Here is an 18457-nt window from a genome sequence, read left to right as displayed (position 1 = left end):
TTGAGTTGGGTCAAATTTGGAATCTTCAAGCAACATATTTGAGAAAGTGATTAACTCTGGAGGTGGAACAGTTAAAGGTGAAGTGTAATGGATCTGCAAAAAGGAAACTATATTGATTCATGAAAATGTGTACATTTACCAAAACATTTGTACAACAGACATCTATTTTCAAACACAATATGCAGTTTGACCTCCAAGCTCTGATCGAGTCTATTTATACAATTTGAATATAGGAGAGATTTTATTCTTTCTTATGATGCTAAGAGCAATTATAGCTCCTGCCTAAACAATAAACTTAACATGATACCTATATATTCCAGAGCTATTTTATGTAAGCCGCTTTTATCTGCAAGTCTTGCTTAACATCTCAATAATTATCCAGCGAGTGAAAGATGATAATCCTTCTATTGAGTGCACTTCAGCTAACATATAAAGCCAAAGTCGAGAAGATAGTAACCAGATGGTGCTCTTCACCATCGAGGAAGAAATGAAACTAACCAACAAAGACTGGAGACGACTAAGAAAAGTTATTCCCAGGTAACAGCCTACCAAGCTCAGCAAGAAAACATTGAAGTCAAGTAACAGAAAAGAACTAATAAAAGGAAAAACAAGTGAGGATATTGAGTGTTTCCTCTCACCTGAGGGTTAGTCCAGATTTTCCTGACAAGTTTGTGGGAATTTTGCCAATAAGATTATTGTTCTCCAGGAAACTGGAATGTAGAACAGAAAACACAGCGGATTCAAAATTAGTGCGTAAGTCAAAATATTGGCATTGATGAATTAAGCCCCTATAACATATGTAACAACATAAACCGATTACAAATTCACAAGAACAACCATACATATGAAAAAGTTGGACAAAAATATCTCTAATCAAGTACTATTATATTACGATAAAGTTGACTGCCAATTGTTTCCCAGGAACATGCTTATTAGCACTCCTTTCTTTTGAGAGAGAGAGAGAGAGGAACATGCTTATTAGCACTCCTTTCTTTTGTGAGAGAGAGAGAGAGAAAGCTTATTATATGGTTGTTCATAAGATTGAAGATACTAACGAGAAGTAAAAAAAATAACAACTTTTGGAAAACACTTGGACGATAAGTCCATGAAACAACGGTTTCACTTTAACTTTAGATACTGTATTTGAATCCGATAGGTATACTGTAGAATTGGCAAGAGATTTGATCAGAACAGGTTTTGGATAGCGCAGGAGTCTGTTTGGGTGCTGCGCGGTCGACCGCGGCGCAAGGCCGGTCGACCGCGGCGCAAGGCCGGTCGACCGCGGCGCAAGGCCGGTCGACCGGGAGCGCAGAAAAAGGAGAGTTTTTCTGAGCAATTGTTTGGGGGTTTATTTGGAGAGATTAAGAGATTTGTTGGTGAGATTAGTTGATTGGTTTGAGCGTTTTGTAATCTCAGATTGTACTCTTCTTCTCTATTAGTGAAAACTCAATCCCCTTCTTGCCCCGTGAACGTAGGTAATTTGCCGAACCACGTAAAACTATTGTGTTTAGATTTGTGTCGTTGTTTTGATTTGTTTGGCTTTTATCTCGACGTTTGTTTGATTTGGTTCTTGAAGCACGCCCGTTTGGTTGTCCCGCTTTCGCGCCGCGCATAACAATTGGTATCAGAGTTCCAGATTTCAGATCTAAGGTTTTGTCTTGGTTGGAGGAGTAGATCAATTTGAAAGTTCGGCTAGGACTTCGTTTGGTGAGAAAGGTGAGATTTTTTTGGTAAAAACTCTATCTTTTTCAGTTTGGATCTATTCTTCGTTTGTTCCGCATTGGTTTGTTGGCGCTTGGGCTATTTGGAGGAGTAGATCGCTTTGGAGGCTCTTCGAGGGCTTTGTTTGGAGATAAAGGTGGGATTTTTCCTATTTGTGGATCTCGTTGCCGTCGTGCGGGGTGAGATCGTTTGGAGACTCTTATTAGGGTTTCAATTGGAGGTAAAATTCTCTCCTTTATCAGTTTGGATCTATTCTTCATTTGTTGGTGTTTTGAGATAGTTGGCCGAGATAGAAGGATTTCAGGCTGAGTTATTTGTTTATTGATACGGTACATTGGATTATTAAGAAGTGCCATCGACCTGCATATTGAAGTCCTTTGAGCACGTTGGTATGAGCAAGGAGACCGAGGTGGAGTTTGGCACTTCTATTTGATGATTGAGGGGTCTTTTATTTGGTGTTCATTCAGGCATTTAGGAGGCATCATTGGAAGGTAAATTGATATTTTGGTTTCCTATGTTGGGGATTATACTAGGTAATTGTGGGTTGCAACAAAGTCCCGTTGGTTTTGAAGTCCTAATAGTCAACAACAGTTGAAGAAGTGTATTGGCAGAAGGTGAAGGTACTTCATTCTGATTTTAGCGGGAGATACAAGAGGGACTTATTTCTGCATTTGTGCCGAGCTCATGGCAGTTTGAGACACTTCATTGGAGAGGAAACATTGTGGCGACGAGATAAGATGATATTTTTGATTGGTTGTTCCTTTCTAGAGGGGGATCGGCGTTGGTTGTCGAACATTTGATTTAGTATTCGGGCTTCGACATGTTTGGGTCATCTTATGCATAGGTTACCGACTGCTGCGTTTGGAGATTTTGGATCGGGTGGAGCTACTTCAGAATTTGGTTGGCGTCGGATATTTGGTTACCCAATATTTGATCACATCGAGGATGTGAGATTTGATCTGATTACGCGTTTGGGATTCAGAGGCTTATTTGATTATCGGTTGGGAGCTTCTGATTTCGTTCTAAGCAGGTATGTCATATTGGACTCTCGGCAGGTGAAGAGTGTTGATCAGATCAGTTAGATATCGTAGCAGGTGGAGGGTGATGTTACTCCATGTTGGGTGGAGTTTACTCCACATACTTCAGATCATACTGCATCGTTTGGGATTTTAGCTGAGGTGACACAGATTGATGATCATTTGGATTTGGATGCAGATGATATTGATGAAGAGTTGCAGACTTTTCTATTTGTTTGAGGGTCTTTGGAGGCCGTTTGAGTGAACTACGTGAATGTTTGATTCCTTAGGCAAGAGGATACGTAGGCAGTCAGTTTTGATGCAGCCGATTTGATGAGTAGATACCGACGTGTGGGTGAGTGTTCGCACTCTCATTTGGGTCTTGACTTGTTATGGATTGAGTCTGTTGTCGTGAATCGTTTCACTTCTGTTTGTTGGAAATTTGCAGTAAAAGAAATAATAAAAGAAAAATTTGACTTGTATTCCTCTCAAAATCAATTACAATTTGGATTCCGATTACAAAAGAGGAATGAATTTGATTCTCCTCTTTGTTTAATTCTGGGTTCTTCACGGTGGCGATGAGATGCCTCCCTCGAATGCTTGTGTGGAGTTTGCTTCTCGTTGACGATCCGAACGTCTTGGTTCACTGGAACGTGATTTTCTCCTCACGATTTGAGAGTTTGCTTCTCGTTGACGATCCGAACGTCTTGGTTCACTGGAACGTGATTTTCTCCTCACGATTTGACGCTGTGGAGAACTTGCGTGGCAAGTTTGAAAATAACTCTTAACGAGTTGATAACTCTGAACGAGTTTTAGGAGAACTTGCAGAGCAAGTTTTGAACTCTGATCGAGTTGATAACTCTGACGAGTTTTAGAAGAACTTGCAGAGCAAGTTTTGAACTCTGATCGAGTTGATAACTCTGAACGAGTTTTAACTCTTGAAAAAGAGTTGATTTGAATCGAAAGTTCGGTTAATAAGCCAAGGAAGAAGTTCCTGTTGCTGGTCTCCCAAAACTCCAACAATTCAAGCCGAGAGCCAAAAAGCCAAAAGCCTTCTCTCCCCAAAGAAAAGGATCTCCGAGCCCAGCCCGAACTCAGTTGAGTTTCCCACTATTTATATGGGATTTAGGGGTGGTAACTCCCCCCTTAATTAGCTCCTCAATGGGCTGAGTGGGGTGTAACTGCCCCCTCTTAAACAGCTCCCTACATCGTGGGGAAGACGGTTTTGAAACCGTACTGTTAGTGTTTTGAACGAGTCAAAACGCTGAAAACAGCGTTCTGGGCCCGAACTGTGTGTTTCTGGACTTGAAAACGCACAGTTGGGCCTGTAAACGCACAGTTGGCCTGAAAACGCACAGTTGGCGCCTGTAAACGCACAGTTGGGCCTGTAAACGCACAGTTGGGCCTGTAAACGCACAGTTGGCCTGAAAACGAACAGTTGGCCTAAAAACGCACAGTTCGCCTGAAAACGCACAGTTCGCCTGAAAACGCACAGTTGGGACGTTTTAGGCTGAAACCGTAAGTCGGAATTGGACGAATTATATATGAAAATCGGCTATCTCGACGAGACGGGGCCATCCGAACCGTGCCAAAGGCTTCGGTTCGCTTCCTCCGTTTTGCCAAATTCCTTACGGTTTGAGAGATATCTGCATTCTAATATGAAGAGACCGTCAATTTGTAGTCTCTTTTGCTAGAGCTTTGCACAGATCGTCCTCTTGTAATCTTCGTCTTGGCTCCTTGAAAATACGAGAGTCATCAGATTGTAACTCCCGATGTTGATTGTGAAGGCTGTTGCATTGGGGCTTTCATTAGTTGTCGTGAAGGTCGTCAAATTGTAGCCTTCTAAGTGAAAGTCCTCAAATTGTAGCCTTCTGGAAGTCGTCAGATTGTAACTTCCATCATCGGTGTTTGATGGGGGATCAACTATCTATTGTGATTTTTAGACAGCCTACAACTTCGTACGGGACGCAACAAGTGAGGCATTTGGTTTGGTCGGTGTCAGCTCAATTTTTGAAAGAAACTTCGTCAATGTGGAGAATTATAGAATCGGCAAGAGATTTGATCACAACAGGTTTTGGATAGCGCAGAAGTCTGTTTGGGTGCTGCGCGGTAGACCGCGGCGCAAGACCGGTCGACCGCGATCGTGCACGGATCCAGGGTTTGTGCCTGGACTTAGCGCGGTAGACCGTCGCGATCGACCGCGAGACCCTGTAGGACTTTTTGGTCTCTGTCGCTGGAACGCGGTCGACCGCGAGCTTTGGGCGATCAACTGTGAACCGCCAATCGGGTCAGGGCCCAGTTTGAGTTTCCTGTTCAGTTTGGATTTGGTGTTTGCTATAAATACCAACATACGAATTAGGGTTTCTTTAGCTTGGATTGGAGATTGGTTTGGAGATATTTGGAGCGCAGAAAAATGAGAGTTTTTCTTAGCAATTGTTTGAAGGTTTATTTGGAGAGATTAAGAGATTTGTTGGTGAGATTAATTGATTGGTTTGAGCGTTTTGTAATCTCAGTTTGTACTCTTCTTCTCTATTAGTGAAAACCCAATCCCCTTCTTGCCCCGTGGACGTAGGCAGTTGTCCAAACCACGTAAAACTATTGTGTTCGGATTTGTGTCGTTGTGTTGATTTGTTTGGCCTTTATCTCGACGTTTGTTTGATTTGGTTCTCGAAGAACGCCCGTTTGGTTGTCCCGCTTCCGCGCCGCGCACAACATATACCGGTGCAACTAATGAAATATATGATAATAAGTAACATATCACTGGTTATTATGTGTGTAAGGTTAAAGAATTGTGTTGCTTGTTTCCATGGCAATACAGGAAAAGGGTATGTTCTATAATAATAAAAAATGAGCCAAATTTCACAGAAATTTATAGCTTCCAGGAATGTGGCAGGATATCTGCACTGTAGACACTAGGATATCCTAAAGACTGTAAGAAATAAAGAAGTTCACAAAAGCTCGTCAGGAGAAAAACTGGGAAGATTGAAAGAAATATGATTCTAAGCAATTCAAGTATTATGGAATAGTAACTCGTGCATATGGTGAACCTCTAGTTATGAGAGGAAGTGTAAAAGGCATCATGTTTATGGTGGTAAAAAACATATAATAACAACTTACAGCTCGTGTAGACTCTTGATATTTCCAAGCGATTGTGGAATGCCTCCAGTCAACTGATTATTCTGCAAATGCCTGCAAATGGAGATGGCATTTTTCAAGTCAACGGCCGCAAAAGTGATGAAAACAAATTAATTATTTATCTAATTAAATTAAAAGTATTGCTTACAGCTTCTCAAGCATTTGTAATCGGCCGAGCTCTGGAATAGGTCCTGAGAAGTTATTATTTGCAAAGGAGCTGCGCATGAAAAGGTTCTCAGCTAGAGTTATTGTTCTTGAAGTCGCTAATGTTTCTACAATAACGCAGTTCAGAAACTTACAGAGCAGTTAGGGCTGTCAGATTTGCAATATTAGGTGAGAGAGATCCCAACAGACCCATGCCAGACAGATTCCTGGAATAAGAGAAAAACCAATATACATATAATGGCGACAAACAGAAAAAAAATCAAAATAAAACAAAGTCAGATATGAAGTTTAACTCACAGAGAGATCACACGGATACGTGACCCACCAGAGCATGTAATTCCAGACCATGTGTATCCGTGAGGCAAACAAGGATCCCCATTCCAATCAACTGGTGGGTTTTGAATGCTTTTCTTTATTCTATCTAACGCAATTACTATGGAGATAAATGAAAAGAATATTGTCAATAAATGCAATTCAACTCTGGTGTACACAATACGTAGGCAGACAGACGTACCATCACGTGTAAGAGTTATTCCTCCAAGAGGAATAACACCAAAAATCTCCCCTGCGTTGATTATAGGAGGCATAGAAGATAAAGGAGAGAGAGTAATCTTTGTAAGACCAGAAAGATTCCATTGGGTCGCAAAGACAGCAAGCCCAGAAGATGTAACCTTCAAATTATCGTAGAAACTATAGTCATTTATAAAGATATCGAGTGCTCTGGTGGCCTGAAATGATTGATCTGCAAAGTAAAGAGCAATGTAGTAGCTAGAGTCTGGAAGAAACAGTGGAGGCCATTGCAATTCCATGGGACCATCTTGTTCAGTTGTCAGGGCAGTACTAAAAACATTTGTTGGTGGGAGGTTCCAAAAACCTGCAGCTGAAATGTCTTTAGTTCCACTTGTTGCCCGAGCATCGCCAATAAATGGTTGCCAATATCTATTGAATCTGTCATCTGGGTACCTATTTCTCCAGAAATGTGAAAGCATTCCATCAGATACAAATATACAAGGCAAAAGGTTACAGATGCTTAAAAGTCACAACAAAGTCCAACATATTTAAAAGGTAAAGGACCTTGATGGATGGCATCTTTGCATTTAACAACGACCACATTAATGGATAGCTAAACGGAGTTGAAATAGATGAAACTAATTAAGGAAACAATGGCATACAGAATTCTGAAACTGAAAATTTTCCCAGTAACCGGAACGTACCTTTGTACAAGTTAGATAGAGCAGCATGGCTCCGGCAATAGGCACATAGGTTGAAAACCATAGGAATATGGGAGCTAGTTTCAAGTTTGACAGTTGGTATATAAACCTGGGGAGAACTGTGTAACTGACGAGCTTATTATGGACACCGCCAGTTTGACAGACAAAATCCGCAAGCCGCGCACACATGCTATAAGCCGATTGCTTGAAGAAAAATACGGGTGTTTAGAAATTAGCAATTCAACTACCAAGATGTCCTGGTAGATCCTAGACAACAATATACGTATTGAGGTTTGAAGTATGGTAATGATCCATATCGATTACACCACAACGTATTTCAAGCAAGCCAATCAATGCAACAAGATATGGGCTAAACCAACTAGTAGAGGCCGAGCTGCACATGATGAGACTTGAGGTTAAATTTCTTCTTCTTGATTAGATAGTCAAGGGCTGCTGGCATGACTAAAACTTAGCAAGCGAGAGATCACTAGGAATCTAGGATAGTTTTCAGTTGCTAATCCTCTCTAGATATTACTATGTGCGTTCCGCTCAAACAGTCAGCGAAAAGGGAGGAAGATTTCTTGTCATCAGTACCTTGTAATTGGCCCGTCGTGTCCGAATCTACTCCTCGCCACGAGGCCCAGAGCATTCTTAGTAAAATCAGTCGAATTATACACCGAGTCCTCCAATATAATCATCTCCAGCGCATTAATGAACGGGTCGGACTCGGTATAGTAATTCCCAGCAACACAAACGCTCATAATCTTCCCCCTAGCCAAGAACACCCCCTCATAGCTCGAAGCCATCCCGCTCACATAGTCCCTCGTCGTATTACACACCGTCCAGAAGGTCCGTCACGATCTGGTCGAACCACGGCGGCGCCGCAGGACGGCGCCGCCGCCGCCGTGGTAGAAGTAGGTGTGCGGACGAGGTAGCGGGCCCGCGGAAGGTGGGGATGGAGTAGCAGGACTTTAGGGTTTTGGATCGCGGGGGTCGAAGGGGAAGGACCGGAGGGTGGAGAGGAGGGGGAGGAGGCTGCCGGCGGCGGCGGAGGCGGAGGATCCAGGGACGCCGACGGAGACGAAAGGGTGGTCGGGGATGTAGGTCAGGTTGTTGAATTCGAGGGCGGAGTTGGACCCGCAGTTCAAGAGGAGGCCTCTGGGGGGGTCAGAGAGGGCTTCGGTGGCGACGAGGAGGGACAGAGATAGCAACAGGAGGAAGGAGGAAGGGGGAGGCATTGGAATCCGACGGCGATCGAGCTAAATTGAGAAGTGAATGGGGGGTTGCCAATTCAAAAGAGAGAGGGCGAGCAGGTAGACGGTGGTGTTGCGGTTGGGAAATCTTTTGAAATGGAGTCGGGAAGAAATTAAAGAGGAGAAGATGTCAATAAGGGGAAAATAATAAACAAAGAAAGGAGGGATATACGTATTATTTGATTCGACTTTCACCGCTTGGAAGGGAATGAAATACTACCGGGAGCGGGCTGAGAGTGAAGCATGACGAAGAGCGAGGGAGTTTTTTATTATTATTATTATTACATTAAAAAAGTGGCACTAGGGACACATCCCCAACTCTCCCGCCACAATACTAACTACACCTTCTTTCTTATTTGCTACAGTATACCGAGTCTCACATGAGATTTTAAAATTTAAAATCCCATGTGAGGCCGGATGTACTAGAGCAAATGAGAGAGAGGGTGTGGTTGGGGGTGTGCCCCTATCATTTTCCTAAAAAAATTTGTGTGGGAAAGTGATGTGTGCTTTAATGATTGGCTTGCTCTTAATGACCCTTGTTTGATGAATTTTCCTCCAACTTTTTTCCGACACGACCCTGGCACTTATAAACCAATTTTATAGCAATTTAATACTTATTGCTTGATGAATTTGTTGTTAAACATACCCTAATCAAAATTTAAAACTACTCCAATTATATCTTGAAATAGAATTACCATAATTTTAATAGTAAATAAAAAAAAAATTAAGAGTCAAAATGTTGCCAAACTAGCTTATAAATATTCATGGGGAAAAAAACTGGGGGGATAATTCTCTTCTTTTAGAAACAAGTGGGTATATAAGTGCAAAATGGGGAAAACTATAGGGTATTTAAGTGTCGTCTATAGCCTTGTCAATTTGCCGGCTAACCAGAGAGGGTTTATTTGAGCCTGGCTGTCACGCAATTGCATTTTGTTTACGAAGCTCCTAAGGGCATCTCCAACCCTTTGTCTCAAAATGGTGCAAATTTTGCACCAAAATGGTGCAAAAGTCACATCTAACAGTAATTCATCTCCAACCCATTGCACCATTTTTTGCACCAAAAAGGAATATTCTCAGTATCTTTCTTTTTATCTACTTTTATATGATTATTTTTTATCCCCTATATTTTTAACTATTTCAACAATTAACCTCACATATCAAATTTTATTTTTTCACATATTTTCCAAACAAAATGATTTATTATTTAAAAAATTAAACTAATAAAACAATAAAATATTATATACCTATTATTAATATTGCCAAAATATTACATTCAAGAACACAACAGAAAATAAAATGTAAGAACATAATTAAACATTAACAACAACGTAAAAATTACAAATTTAGTATGCTCTTAACTATCTGAATTAGTGTATTCCTCCCATAGATGATCTATCAATGCATTACGAAGCGCAATATGGGCATCTTTATCCTTGATTTTTCCGTAACGTGCAATAAATTGAGTAAATCTTGTAGTTTCATCTGCTACCATATCAACTTCTGGTGTTGGTGCTTCCCTCACTTCTTGAATTGGTGCATAAAGATCACGTTCATCCTCGATTATCATATTATGCATAATAATGCATGCAGTCATTATGTCATGTAATACATGTTTTTTCCAAAAACGTGCTGATCCTGCCACGATTGCAAATCGTGATTGGAGAACTCCGAACGCACGTTCTACATCTTTTCTACATGCTTCCTGTTTCATGGCAAAATATTTTTTCTTCCTACCTTGTGGCTGTTGGATTGTTTGTACAATAGTAGCCCATTTCGGATATATACCATCAGCTAAATAATAACCCATATTATACTCTTTTCCTTGAATAACATAGTGAGCGGGAGGAGCAATACCTTGAGCTAGGTTAGAGAAAAGATTAGATGACTCCAGCACATTGATATCATTATTGGTGCCTGGCATACCAAAATATGCGTGCCATATCCAAAGATCATAATCTGCCACAGCTTCGAGGATAATAGTTGGTGACCCACTACGTCCTGTGTATTGCCCAGACCATGCTGTTGGACAATTTTTCCATTTCCAATGCATACAATCAAGACTTCCTAACATTCCTGGAAAACCACGTTTTTTTCCAATATAGAGTAGCCTAGCAATATCGTTAGCGTTAGGTGTTCGTAGATACCGCTCTGCGAATATTTCCACCATAGCACGACAAAATTTTGTCATACTTTCAATTGCTGTTGACTCACCTATTTTAACGTATTCGTCCGTAGCATCAGCTGGTAGACCGTATGCCAACATGCGAAAAACAGCTGTTACTTTCTGTAACGGTGATAATCCCATTCTACCAAGTCCATCACTTCGTTGTTGGAAGTAATAGTCATGATCTTTCACTGCATCAACAATACGAAGGAACAAACTTCTTGACATCCGATATCGACGACGAAACATATCTTCTCCAAAACGTGGATTATCGGCAAAGTAATCTATGACCAAATTCTGATGCGCATTTTCTCGATCGCGGTTGATCACTGCATGACCGGGAATCGAGCCACCATGGATCGGTTGGTAGTTGTGTTGACGTAAATTGTTAACGAGGATCATGTTGTTGTTGATGTACTCACAAATTACTTCTTCGGTTTCATCAATCTCTGCAATGATATTGGACAGAAAATTATCATCATCCGAAGATGAAGATGATGATAAGTATGATGGACCTCCAACATCGAAATTCATTTTTGAAGTAAGAAAAGAATGACTGAAGTATGCAGAAATGGAGAATAATAATTTTAACACAACAACGAGTAATTGTGTGGATGTACCTAATCTAGTATGCTATTTATAAAACTTTGCTTAGTTGTATACATTGAACAATGTGTAAAGTTGAGCTGGTTTTAGGAAATGCTTTCCAGCTGTTATCAATTTGTCATAAAATTCAAATTTGCTTTTAGCTGTATACGTTGGATAATGTGTAAAGCTGACCTGATTTTAAAAATTGATTCCCACTCGTACAAAGCTTTCACACAATTCAAGGAGAGCTGAGCTGTGTATACGTTGGACAATGTGTAAAGCTGACAGATTTCAAAAATTGATTCCCACTCGTACAAAGCTTTCACACAATTCAAGGAGAGCTGAGCTGTGTATACGTTGGACAATGTGTAAAGCTGACCTGATTTCAAAAATTGATTCCCACTCGTACAAAGCTTTCACACAATTCAAGGAGAGCTGAGCTGTGTATACGTTGGACAATGTGTAAAGCTGACCTGATTTCAAAAATTGATTCCCACTCGTACAAAGCTTTCACACAATTCAAGGAGAGCTGAGCTGTGTATACGTTGGACAATGTGTAAAGCTGACCTGATTTCAAAAATTGATTCCCACTCGTACAAAGCTTTCACACAATTCAAGGAGAGCTGAGCTGTGTATACGTTGGACAATGTGTAAAGCTGACCTGATTTCAAAAATTGATTCCCACTCGTACAAAGCTTTCACACAATTCAAGGAGAGCTGAGCTGTGTATACGTTGGACAATGTGTAAAGCTGACCTGATATCAAAAATTGATTCCCACTCGTACAAAGCTTTCACACAATTCAAGGAGAGCTGAGCTGTGTATACGTTGGACAATGTGTAAAGCTGACCTGATTTCAAAAATTGATTCCCACTCGTACAAAGCTTTCACACAATTCAAGGAGAGCTGAGCTGTGTATACGTTGGACAATGTGTAAAGCTGACCTGATTTCAAAAATTGATTCCCACTCGTACAAAGCTTTCACACAATTCAAGGAGAGCTGAGCTGTGTATACGTTGGACAATGTGTAAAGCTGACCTGATTTCAAAAATTGATTCCCACTCGTACAAAGCTTTCACACAATTCAAGGAGAGCTGAGCTGTGTATACGTTGGACAATGTGTAAAGCTGACCTGATATCAAAAATTGATTCCCACTCGTACAAAGCTTTCACACAATTCAAGGAGAGCTGAGCTGTGTATACGTTGGACAATGTGTAAAGCTGACCTGATATCAAAAATTGATTCCCACTCGTACAAAGCTTTCACACAATTCAAGGAGAGCTGAGCTGTGTATACGTTGGACAATGTGTAAAGCTGACCTGATATCAAAAATTGATTCCCACTCGTACAAAGCTTTCACACAATTCAAGGAGAGCTGAGCTGTGTATACGTTGGACAATGTGTAAAGCTGACCTGATTTCAAAAATTGATTCCCACTCGTACAAAGCTTTCACACAATTCAAGGAGAGCTGAGCTGTGTATACGTTGGACAATGTGTAAAGCTGACCTGATTTCAAAAATTGATTCCCACTCGTACAAAGCTTTCACACAATTCAAGGAGAGCTGAGCTCCATGAAAAAAGATAGAGATGAATGGAAAATTATAATGAAAGATTTGAATTCCATTGCTGATCCAAACGTGCGTGAGTACGTTCGAGCTCAACAGATTAAAATAATACAAAAAAGAAATCAACAAGAACAAGGGTCTGCTTTTAATTTTGGCAATTATTTTATTGATATTGGACACTCTGGCCCCGATCTACCAGATTATTGAGAGTTGCTTGTCCATCTTAAGTAACGTCACATGTTTAGTTTGTATTTTATGTTTTATTTTAATGAAGTTAATATAGCGTCGCGCTGTTCATCCCCGTCAAAATGCGGCAACAAATGCCGCTCGATTGGAGCTCCCACGTAGCGGCATTTTCACTTTTCGCCTCAAAATGCCGCAGCGTTGGAGATGGTCTAAGCCCATATGTTACGAAGCTCGGATTCGACAAACCCGGCCCAGTAACAAAAAATGGCCTGCTACTTATCCGAAAAGCCCAACAAAATTCATCAAGGCGCAAAAAAACGAAATTCGAATTTTCCAGCTTCCCACAAATGTCTCGAATTTCTATAAACAGGTGGCGGGTTATTCTAAATAGCCTCCAAAAACTGCTTTTTATTGCCAAAACCGAAACCCCCCTGGCTCACTCACCACTCAATCCCTGCTTTTTTGTATTCCCGAAATACCCTTTTTCCCTTTCCTTTCACCAATCTCAGGCTGTGTCCCCAAATCCTCTCTCTCTCTCTCCCTCTCTCTCTCACATCTCCAGCTGCGCTTGATGGAGGGAGATCACCAGCATCAGCAGAAGGAATCGGCGATGGACAAGCAGCGCAAAGGCCAGAAGAGGAAGCTGGAAGAGGACGCGTCGTCGTCAGCAGCTATGGTTATAGATATCGAAGAGAGACCGAGCAGAGGCGAGATCCTCCACCACCTGTCGCCCGAGACCCTAGATCTGGAGGTGAAGACTCAAGTTGAGGTCCTGCAGAGGAGATTCTCATGGCGGGAGCCTGATCGGTTGGCCGCCAAGCGTGCGACTCACGTGCTGGCTGAGCTCGCCAAGAACGGTAATTGATTCTCCTTAAGATATCATGCCCCCCCCCTCCGATTTGATGAGTATATCGAGGGATTTTGTTCGCAGAGGAAGTCGTGAACGTGATTGTTGAAGCTGGAGCGGTGCCGGCACTCGTGAAGCACCTGAAAGAGCCTCCGGCGATCGCCGGAGGAGAGAGGCCGTTCGAACATGAAGTTGAAAAAGGCAGTGCCTTTGCTTTAGGTCTTCTTGCGGTAAAGGTATAGCTTCTTCTATCCTCTTTTGGATTTTTGAGTTGAAAAATAAATTTAAAGGTTTAGAATGAGTTATATTCTTTAGATACTTTCGTCAAAATTGTCACTAAACATTGGTCCATTATGTTTCTCAGAAGAATTGAATTGCTAATAGCACATGTGCCTGTGCATTGATGAATACCCCGTTAAATTAGGACTTATATTATTCAGTTTAGTCATCTTAGGCAGCTGGAAGTGGAACTGATGCTTGGCTGCTTTTTTTTTCATTTTTTTGAATGCTTTTCTTGGGTCACTCGAAGAATTGATCTCATATTTGATTGTTGAACAGCCTGAGCACCAACAACTCATAGTTGATGCTGGTGCCTTGCCTCTTCTTGTTGATCTCTTGAAAAGGCATAAGAAAAGTTCCAACTCTCGTGCAGTTATTAGTGTAGTAAGAAGAGCAGCTGATGCGATAACCAACCTTGCTCATGAGAACAGCAGCATCAAAACTTACGTCAGGTTGTCTTGTTAGCTCTCTTATTTGTCTCCTAAATTAAATTGTTTTACGATTATTTCCGATCATGATATCTTTTTCTTTCTTTTTCTTTAAATTCAGGATTGAAGGTGGGATTCCTCCTCTTGTTGAATTGCTTGAATTTATTGATCTGAAGGTGCAAAGAGCAGCCGCAGGTGCCTTGCGGACCTTGGCATTTAAAAATGATGAAAACAAGAACCAAGTGAGTAATCCCTAAATATAATCTTATTACACTATCTGTAAACAGAACTTTATCTCACGGTCCGTTTTCATCTGTCTTCTTTTGCAGATAGTGGAGTGTAATGCTCTTCCTACCCTAATTCTCATGCTTAGGTCAGAGGATGCTGCCATCCACTATGAGGCGGTAAGCTCCCTTATTAATGTACTTTCATAGTAGACATTGTAAAGTTTGCCATCATTCAAGAGAAAGTCTACGGGGGCTATAATCGATGATTTAAATGGGCTTTGTTCTCTACAATCGATGTGTATACTCTTATCTTGGTCGCTTTTTTATGATGTGATATTGTTTGGAAATTGCATAGAGTAGAGAATAATTATGGTCGTTTGTTGTTGACTAGTGATTGATTAGTTATGTAACTGACTGCTAAGTATTTGGATACAATTGCACATCAACCTAAAATATTTGTCTCTAATCTCTATCAGATTGGTTCCACACATTTCACCACAAAAACTACGAAAGCTTCACAAATTCTGAAAATTAGTTAAACTTGTTATACGTTGTAACTGGTAAACAGTAATTATACACGTGAACCCTGAATAAAATCATGTCTCATGACCACAAAAATGCACATTTTTAAGTTTGTAGGTTTGTAGTGAATAATTCAATTTCAAACAATGAAGATGGTGCGCCTTATTTTACTTTTAACTTTCTTCTGTCAGATGAGTGTCAAGGTCTCTTTGTACTACACATGATTAAGTGTTATCTTGTCAATCTATTAGGTGGGTGTCATTGGAAATTTGGTACATTCCTCCCCAAACATAAAGAAGGAGGTTCTTGCAGCAGGCGCTTTACAGCCCGTTATTGGCTTATTAAGGTATTACTTTGCCCTAATGCACCCTCTATTTCCATAACATTGTGTTTTACACGAAATGTTGCAAGCGTAAGGTTATTAACAAGCCCTTTTCTTTACCCTGTATTAGGAATATGATTAGGTTTATTAGTTATGCTGCCACTTAAGTGATTATTTAAAGTGATTACTTTCCTCCTTAGTTTTGCTAAATTTTATCTTGTTGAAGATATAGGGCTCTATTTTTCAAAAAATTATACTCAGGAAGCTCTTTGATCATGTAAGCCAATGTTCTGATCATCTGCATTGTAATCTTGATATCTTATATGGTCAGGAATGTTTTCGGGGAAGTCTCTTTCAAACTCTTGAACTAATATAGTGCCATCATGTGATGATGATACTCAACCTAATAGTACATTTCCTAATATGTTTACCTCTGAAAACTGAAATGTAGGTATACTATTATGAAATACCAGTCTTGAATATCAGAAGGACAAGGGTAAACACACTATGCATTCATTTCCTATTCTTATTGAAATTGAGTGCACTGCCCCGAAGGTGAAAGTTTCTCCTTTACCTTCTACTATCAAGAAGTGGAAGCATAGCTATGAAGCATTGTTCTGTGGTCTAACATACCATCACCTAACCTGTTGTGTGGCATTGTTCTGTGATCTAACTCACCATCATTAAATTTCAACCTCTTAATAAGAAACCAACAAGTTTTCAATGATAATTTTCTTCTACATGTATAAAGTGTCTGTATGTTGTAACATAATTATCCTATATGCATATTTGAGATCAAAAACTTGGTAAACTTTTCACCTGACATGATGTACTGACAGTTCATGCTGTACGGAGAGCCAGAGAGAAGCTGCTTTATTGTTAGGACAATTTGCTGCAACTGATTCAGATTGCAAGGTGATGTTATACAAATATGCACATGCTCAGCATTTTGTCAGCTTATATGCAAATGTGCATCTGTTTTTTTTCCTTGTAAAATAAGTATGCATCTAAAATTCTGACTTGGAGTCTTTGTAATCTGCAGGTACACATTGTACAGAGAGGTGCTGTCAGGCCTTTAGTTGAGATGCTACAGTCTCAAGATATTCAACTTAAAGAGATGGCTGCTTTTGCTCTTGGAAGATTGGCCCAGGTCAGCCATCTATCTTGTTATGAATAATATTTACACTCAAAGGAATCTTGTTGCTGTCGTACAAGTGTGTACTGCAAATTCAAAGGAAATGGACATACAAATTGTTTCCACCTAACAAACTATATCATGGGGAATCACAATGGAAGATGCACATGATTCATCCTGATGTACATATCATAAAAGGCATTAAGACTGAATTTATGTTTTGGAACCTTCTAAGTCCCTCTCACTCTATATCAAGCAACTGTTTTGTAACTGATGAATAAATGAATTGGCATGCCCTGATCAACTTATTTAGCTGTGTTGCAGTGGCAGTTTGTAGTCTGATCCTAGCTTAGAAACTAGCACATTTACCTGTTGTGAATTTGTACCTAAGTTATGAAGTTTCTTATGTAGGTATTCTCATTAAGTAATCAACAGTGACCATTCTGTTTAGATTGTTTATGGCTCCACACACTCACAGCAAACCCAAGTGCCTAATATTAGCCTTAAAGGCAAATATCATAAAACAATATGTGTGATAATTATGTCTATTTTTTCTTTCTGTGATTTGATTTTTACTCTCGGTCTGTGCTGAGTTTATAGACCACTGGTCATTCGTGAGAACTCTCCATCATGACATTCCTTTTTCCCTTAGGACTCACATAACCAGGCTGGTATTGCATATAATGGTGGTTTGGCGCCTCTACTAAAACTTCTTGACTCAAAGAATGGATCTCTACAGCACAATGCAGCATTTGCTCTCTACGGAATTGCAGATAATGAGGTGACTTTATTGACGGTCCTGAATTATGTTTCCAGATTCTGAGGATTGTCTAGAATCTAGATGCTAATCTTTGGCAGTCACTGTTAATTGAATATACTAGGCTATTTGTAACTTACATTTTCTATTTTGTAGGATAACGTCTCAGATTTTATCAAGGTGGGAGGTGTTCAGAAGTTACAAGATGGAGAATTCATTGTCCAGGTACTTTTTTGTTGAAACTTTGGTGTCATTTTCAATTTGAAGTGCTACATTCAGCAAACATTTTTGAAGCTGTTATGATTTGCTTATAGGCAACGAAGGACTGTGTAGCCAAGACATTGAAACGGTTAGAGGAGAAGATTAATGGAAGAGTAAGTTTTGGTTGTTTCAATTTAGATTGCCACTTGAATCCTCTTTAATGGTATAACATTTTGACCATCCCTATTCTTCTCTCATTAGATGCATTGTTTTGTTCTAGGTTCTAAAGCATTTGCTTTACATGATGCGAGTAGGAGATAAAGCTGTACAAAGACGTGTTGCTTTGGCTCTATCTCACCTGTGTTCTCCTGAGGACCAGAAGACAATTTTCATCGATAATAATGGTATCACTACTTGCTAGGACGTTTTATGATCCTTTCTTACTAGTGTAATAGAGAACATGTTTGCCTGCCAGATTTTATCTCCTGGGACTAAATAAAAAGGAACAAATGCTTTAGCTCTTCTCTTAGAAAAGCTTCCTTATTATAGATAAATATTATCAGAAAAGGCTATTTAACTTGATCAAATAAATAGAACCCCTTTTTGGTCCTTAAAAATTGGAGTAACCTTGTGCGAAATTATTTATGAGGTTTAGTCAATTTTCCTATCATTTTCTTTCCTTGAATAATAGGTGGATAACTCCCATTCTCTCCCTTGTAAGGTGGAAAATTCA

At 40.1% G+C, this 18457-nt stretch overlaps 3 protein-coding genes across 3 annotated transcripts in view; 1 reads left to right on the top strand and 2 right to left on the bottom strand.

Annotated features, from left to right (window-relative positions):
• LOC109847234 (leucine-rich repeat receptor-like serine/threonine-protein kinase At2g14510) lies at positions 95–8413 on the bottom strand (the record flags this gene model as incomplete). Its single annotated transcript, XM_020416472.1, is given in 9 exon segments — positions 95–545; positions 639–710; positions 5856–5927; positions 6022–6090; positions 6173–6244; positions 6336–6471; positions 6553–7001; positions 7844–8101; positions 8103–8413. Coding segments are annotated over 9 exon segments (1467 nt in total), but the record flags the coding sequence as incomplete, so codon positions are not given.
• Positions 9845–11311, bottom strand: LOC109849320 (putative nuclease HARBI1). The gene has a single exon (XM_020419134.1). The coding sequence runs from the start codon at positions 11198–11200 to the stop codon at positions 9857–9859; it is 1344 nt and encodes a 447-aa protein (XP_020274723.1). The 5' UTR covers positions 11201–11311; the 3' UTR covers positions 9845–9856.
• The window catches only part of LOC109848115 (ARM REPEAT PROTEIN INTERACTING WITH ABF2), a 12082-nt gene continuing 7041 nt past the window's right edge, over positions 13417–18457 (top strand). The window contains exons 1-12 of the mRNA XM_020417454.1: positions 13417–13863; positions 13938–14089; positions 14412–14584; positions 14682–14802; positions 14890–14964; positions 15561–15655; positions 16471–16546; positions 16674–16781; positions 17419–17547; positions 17680–17748; positions 17838–17897; positions 18005–18128. Coding sequence (XP_020273043.1) covers positions 13578–13863; positions 13938–14089; positions 14412–14584; positions 14682–14802; positions 14890–14964; positions 15561–15655; positions 16471–16546; positions 16674–16781; positions 17419–17547; positions 17680–17748; positions 17838–17897; positions 18005–18128 — 1468 coding nt within the window. The 5' untranslated portion in view covers positions 13417–13577. The remainder of the gene's footprint in view (positions 13864–13937; positions 14090–14411; positions 14585–14681; positions 14803–14889; positions 14965–15560; positions 15656–16470; positions 16547–16673; positions 16782–17418; positions 17548–17679; positions 17749–17837; positions 17898–18004; positions 18129–18457) is intronic.

The sequence above is a fragment of the Asparagus officinalis genome, chromosome 7, assembly GCF_001876935.1.
Source record: "Asparagus officinalis chromosome 7, Aspof.V1, whole genome shotgun sequence".
In the NCBI taxonomy this organism is placed as follows: Eukaryota; Viridiplantae; Streptophyta; class Magnoliopsida; order Asparagales; family Asparagaceae; genus Asparagus; species Asparagus officinalis.
This window is presented reverse-complemented; position numbering and strand designations above follow the sequence as displayed.

Excerpts from the sequence above, each read along its gene's own strand:
- LOC109849320 (XM_020419134.1), bottom strand. The coding sequence starts at position 11,200 with ATGAATTTCGATGTTGGAGGTCCATCATACTTATCATCATCTTCATCT.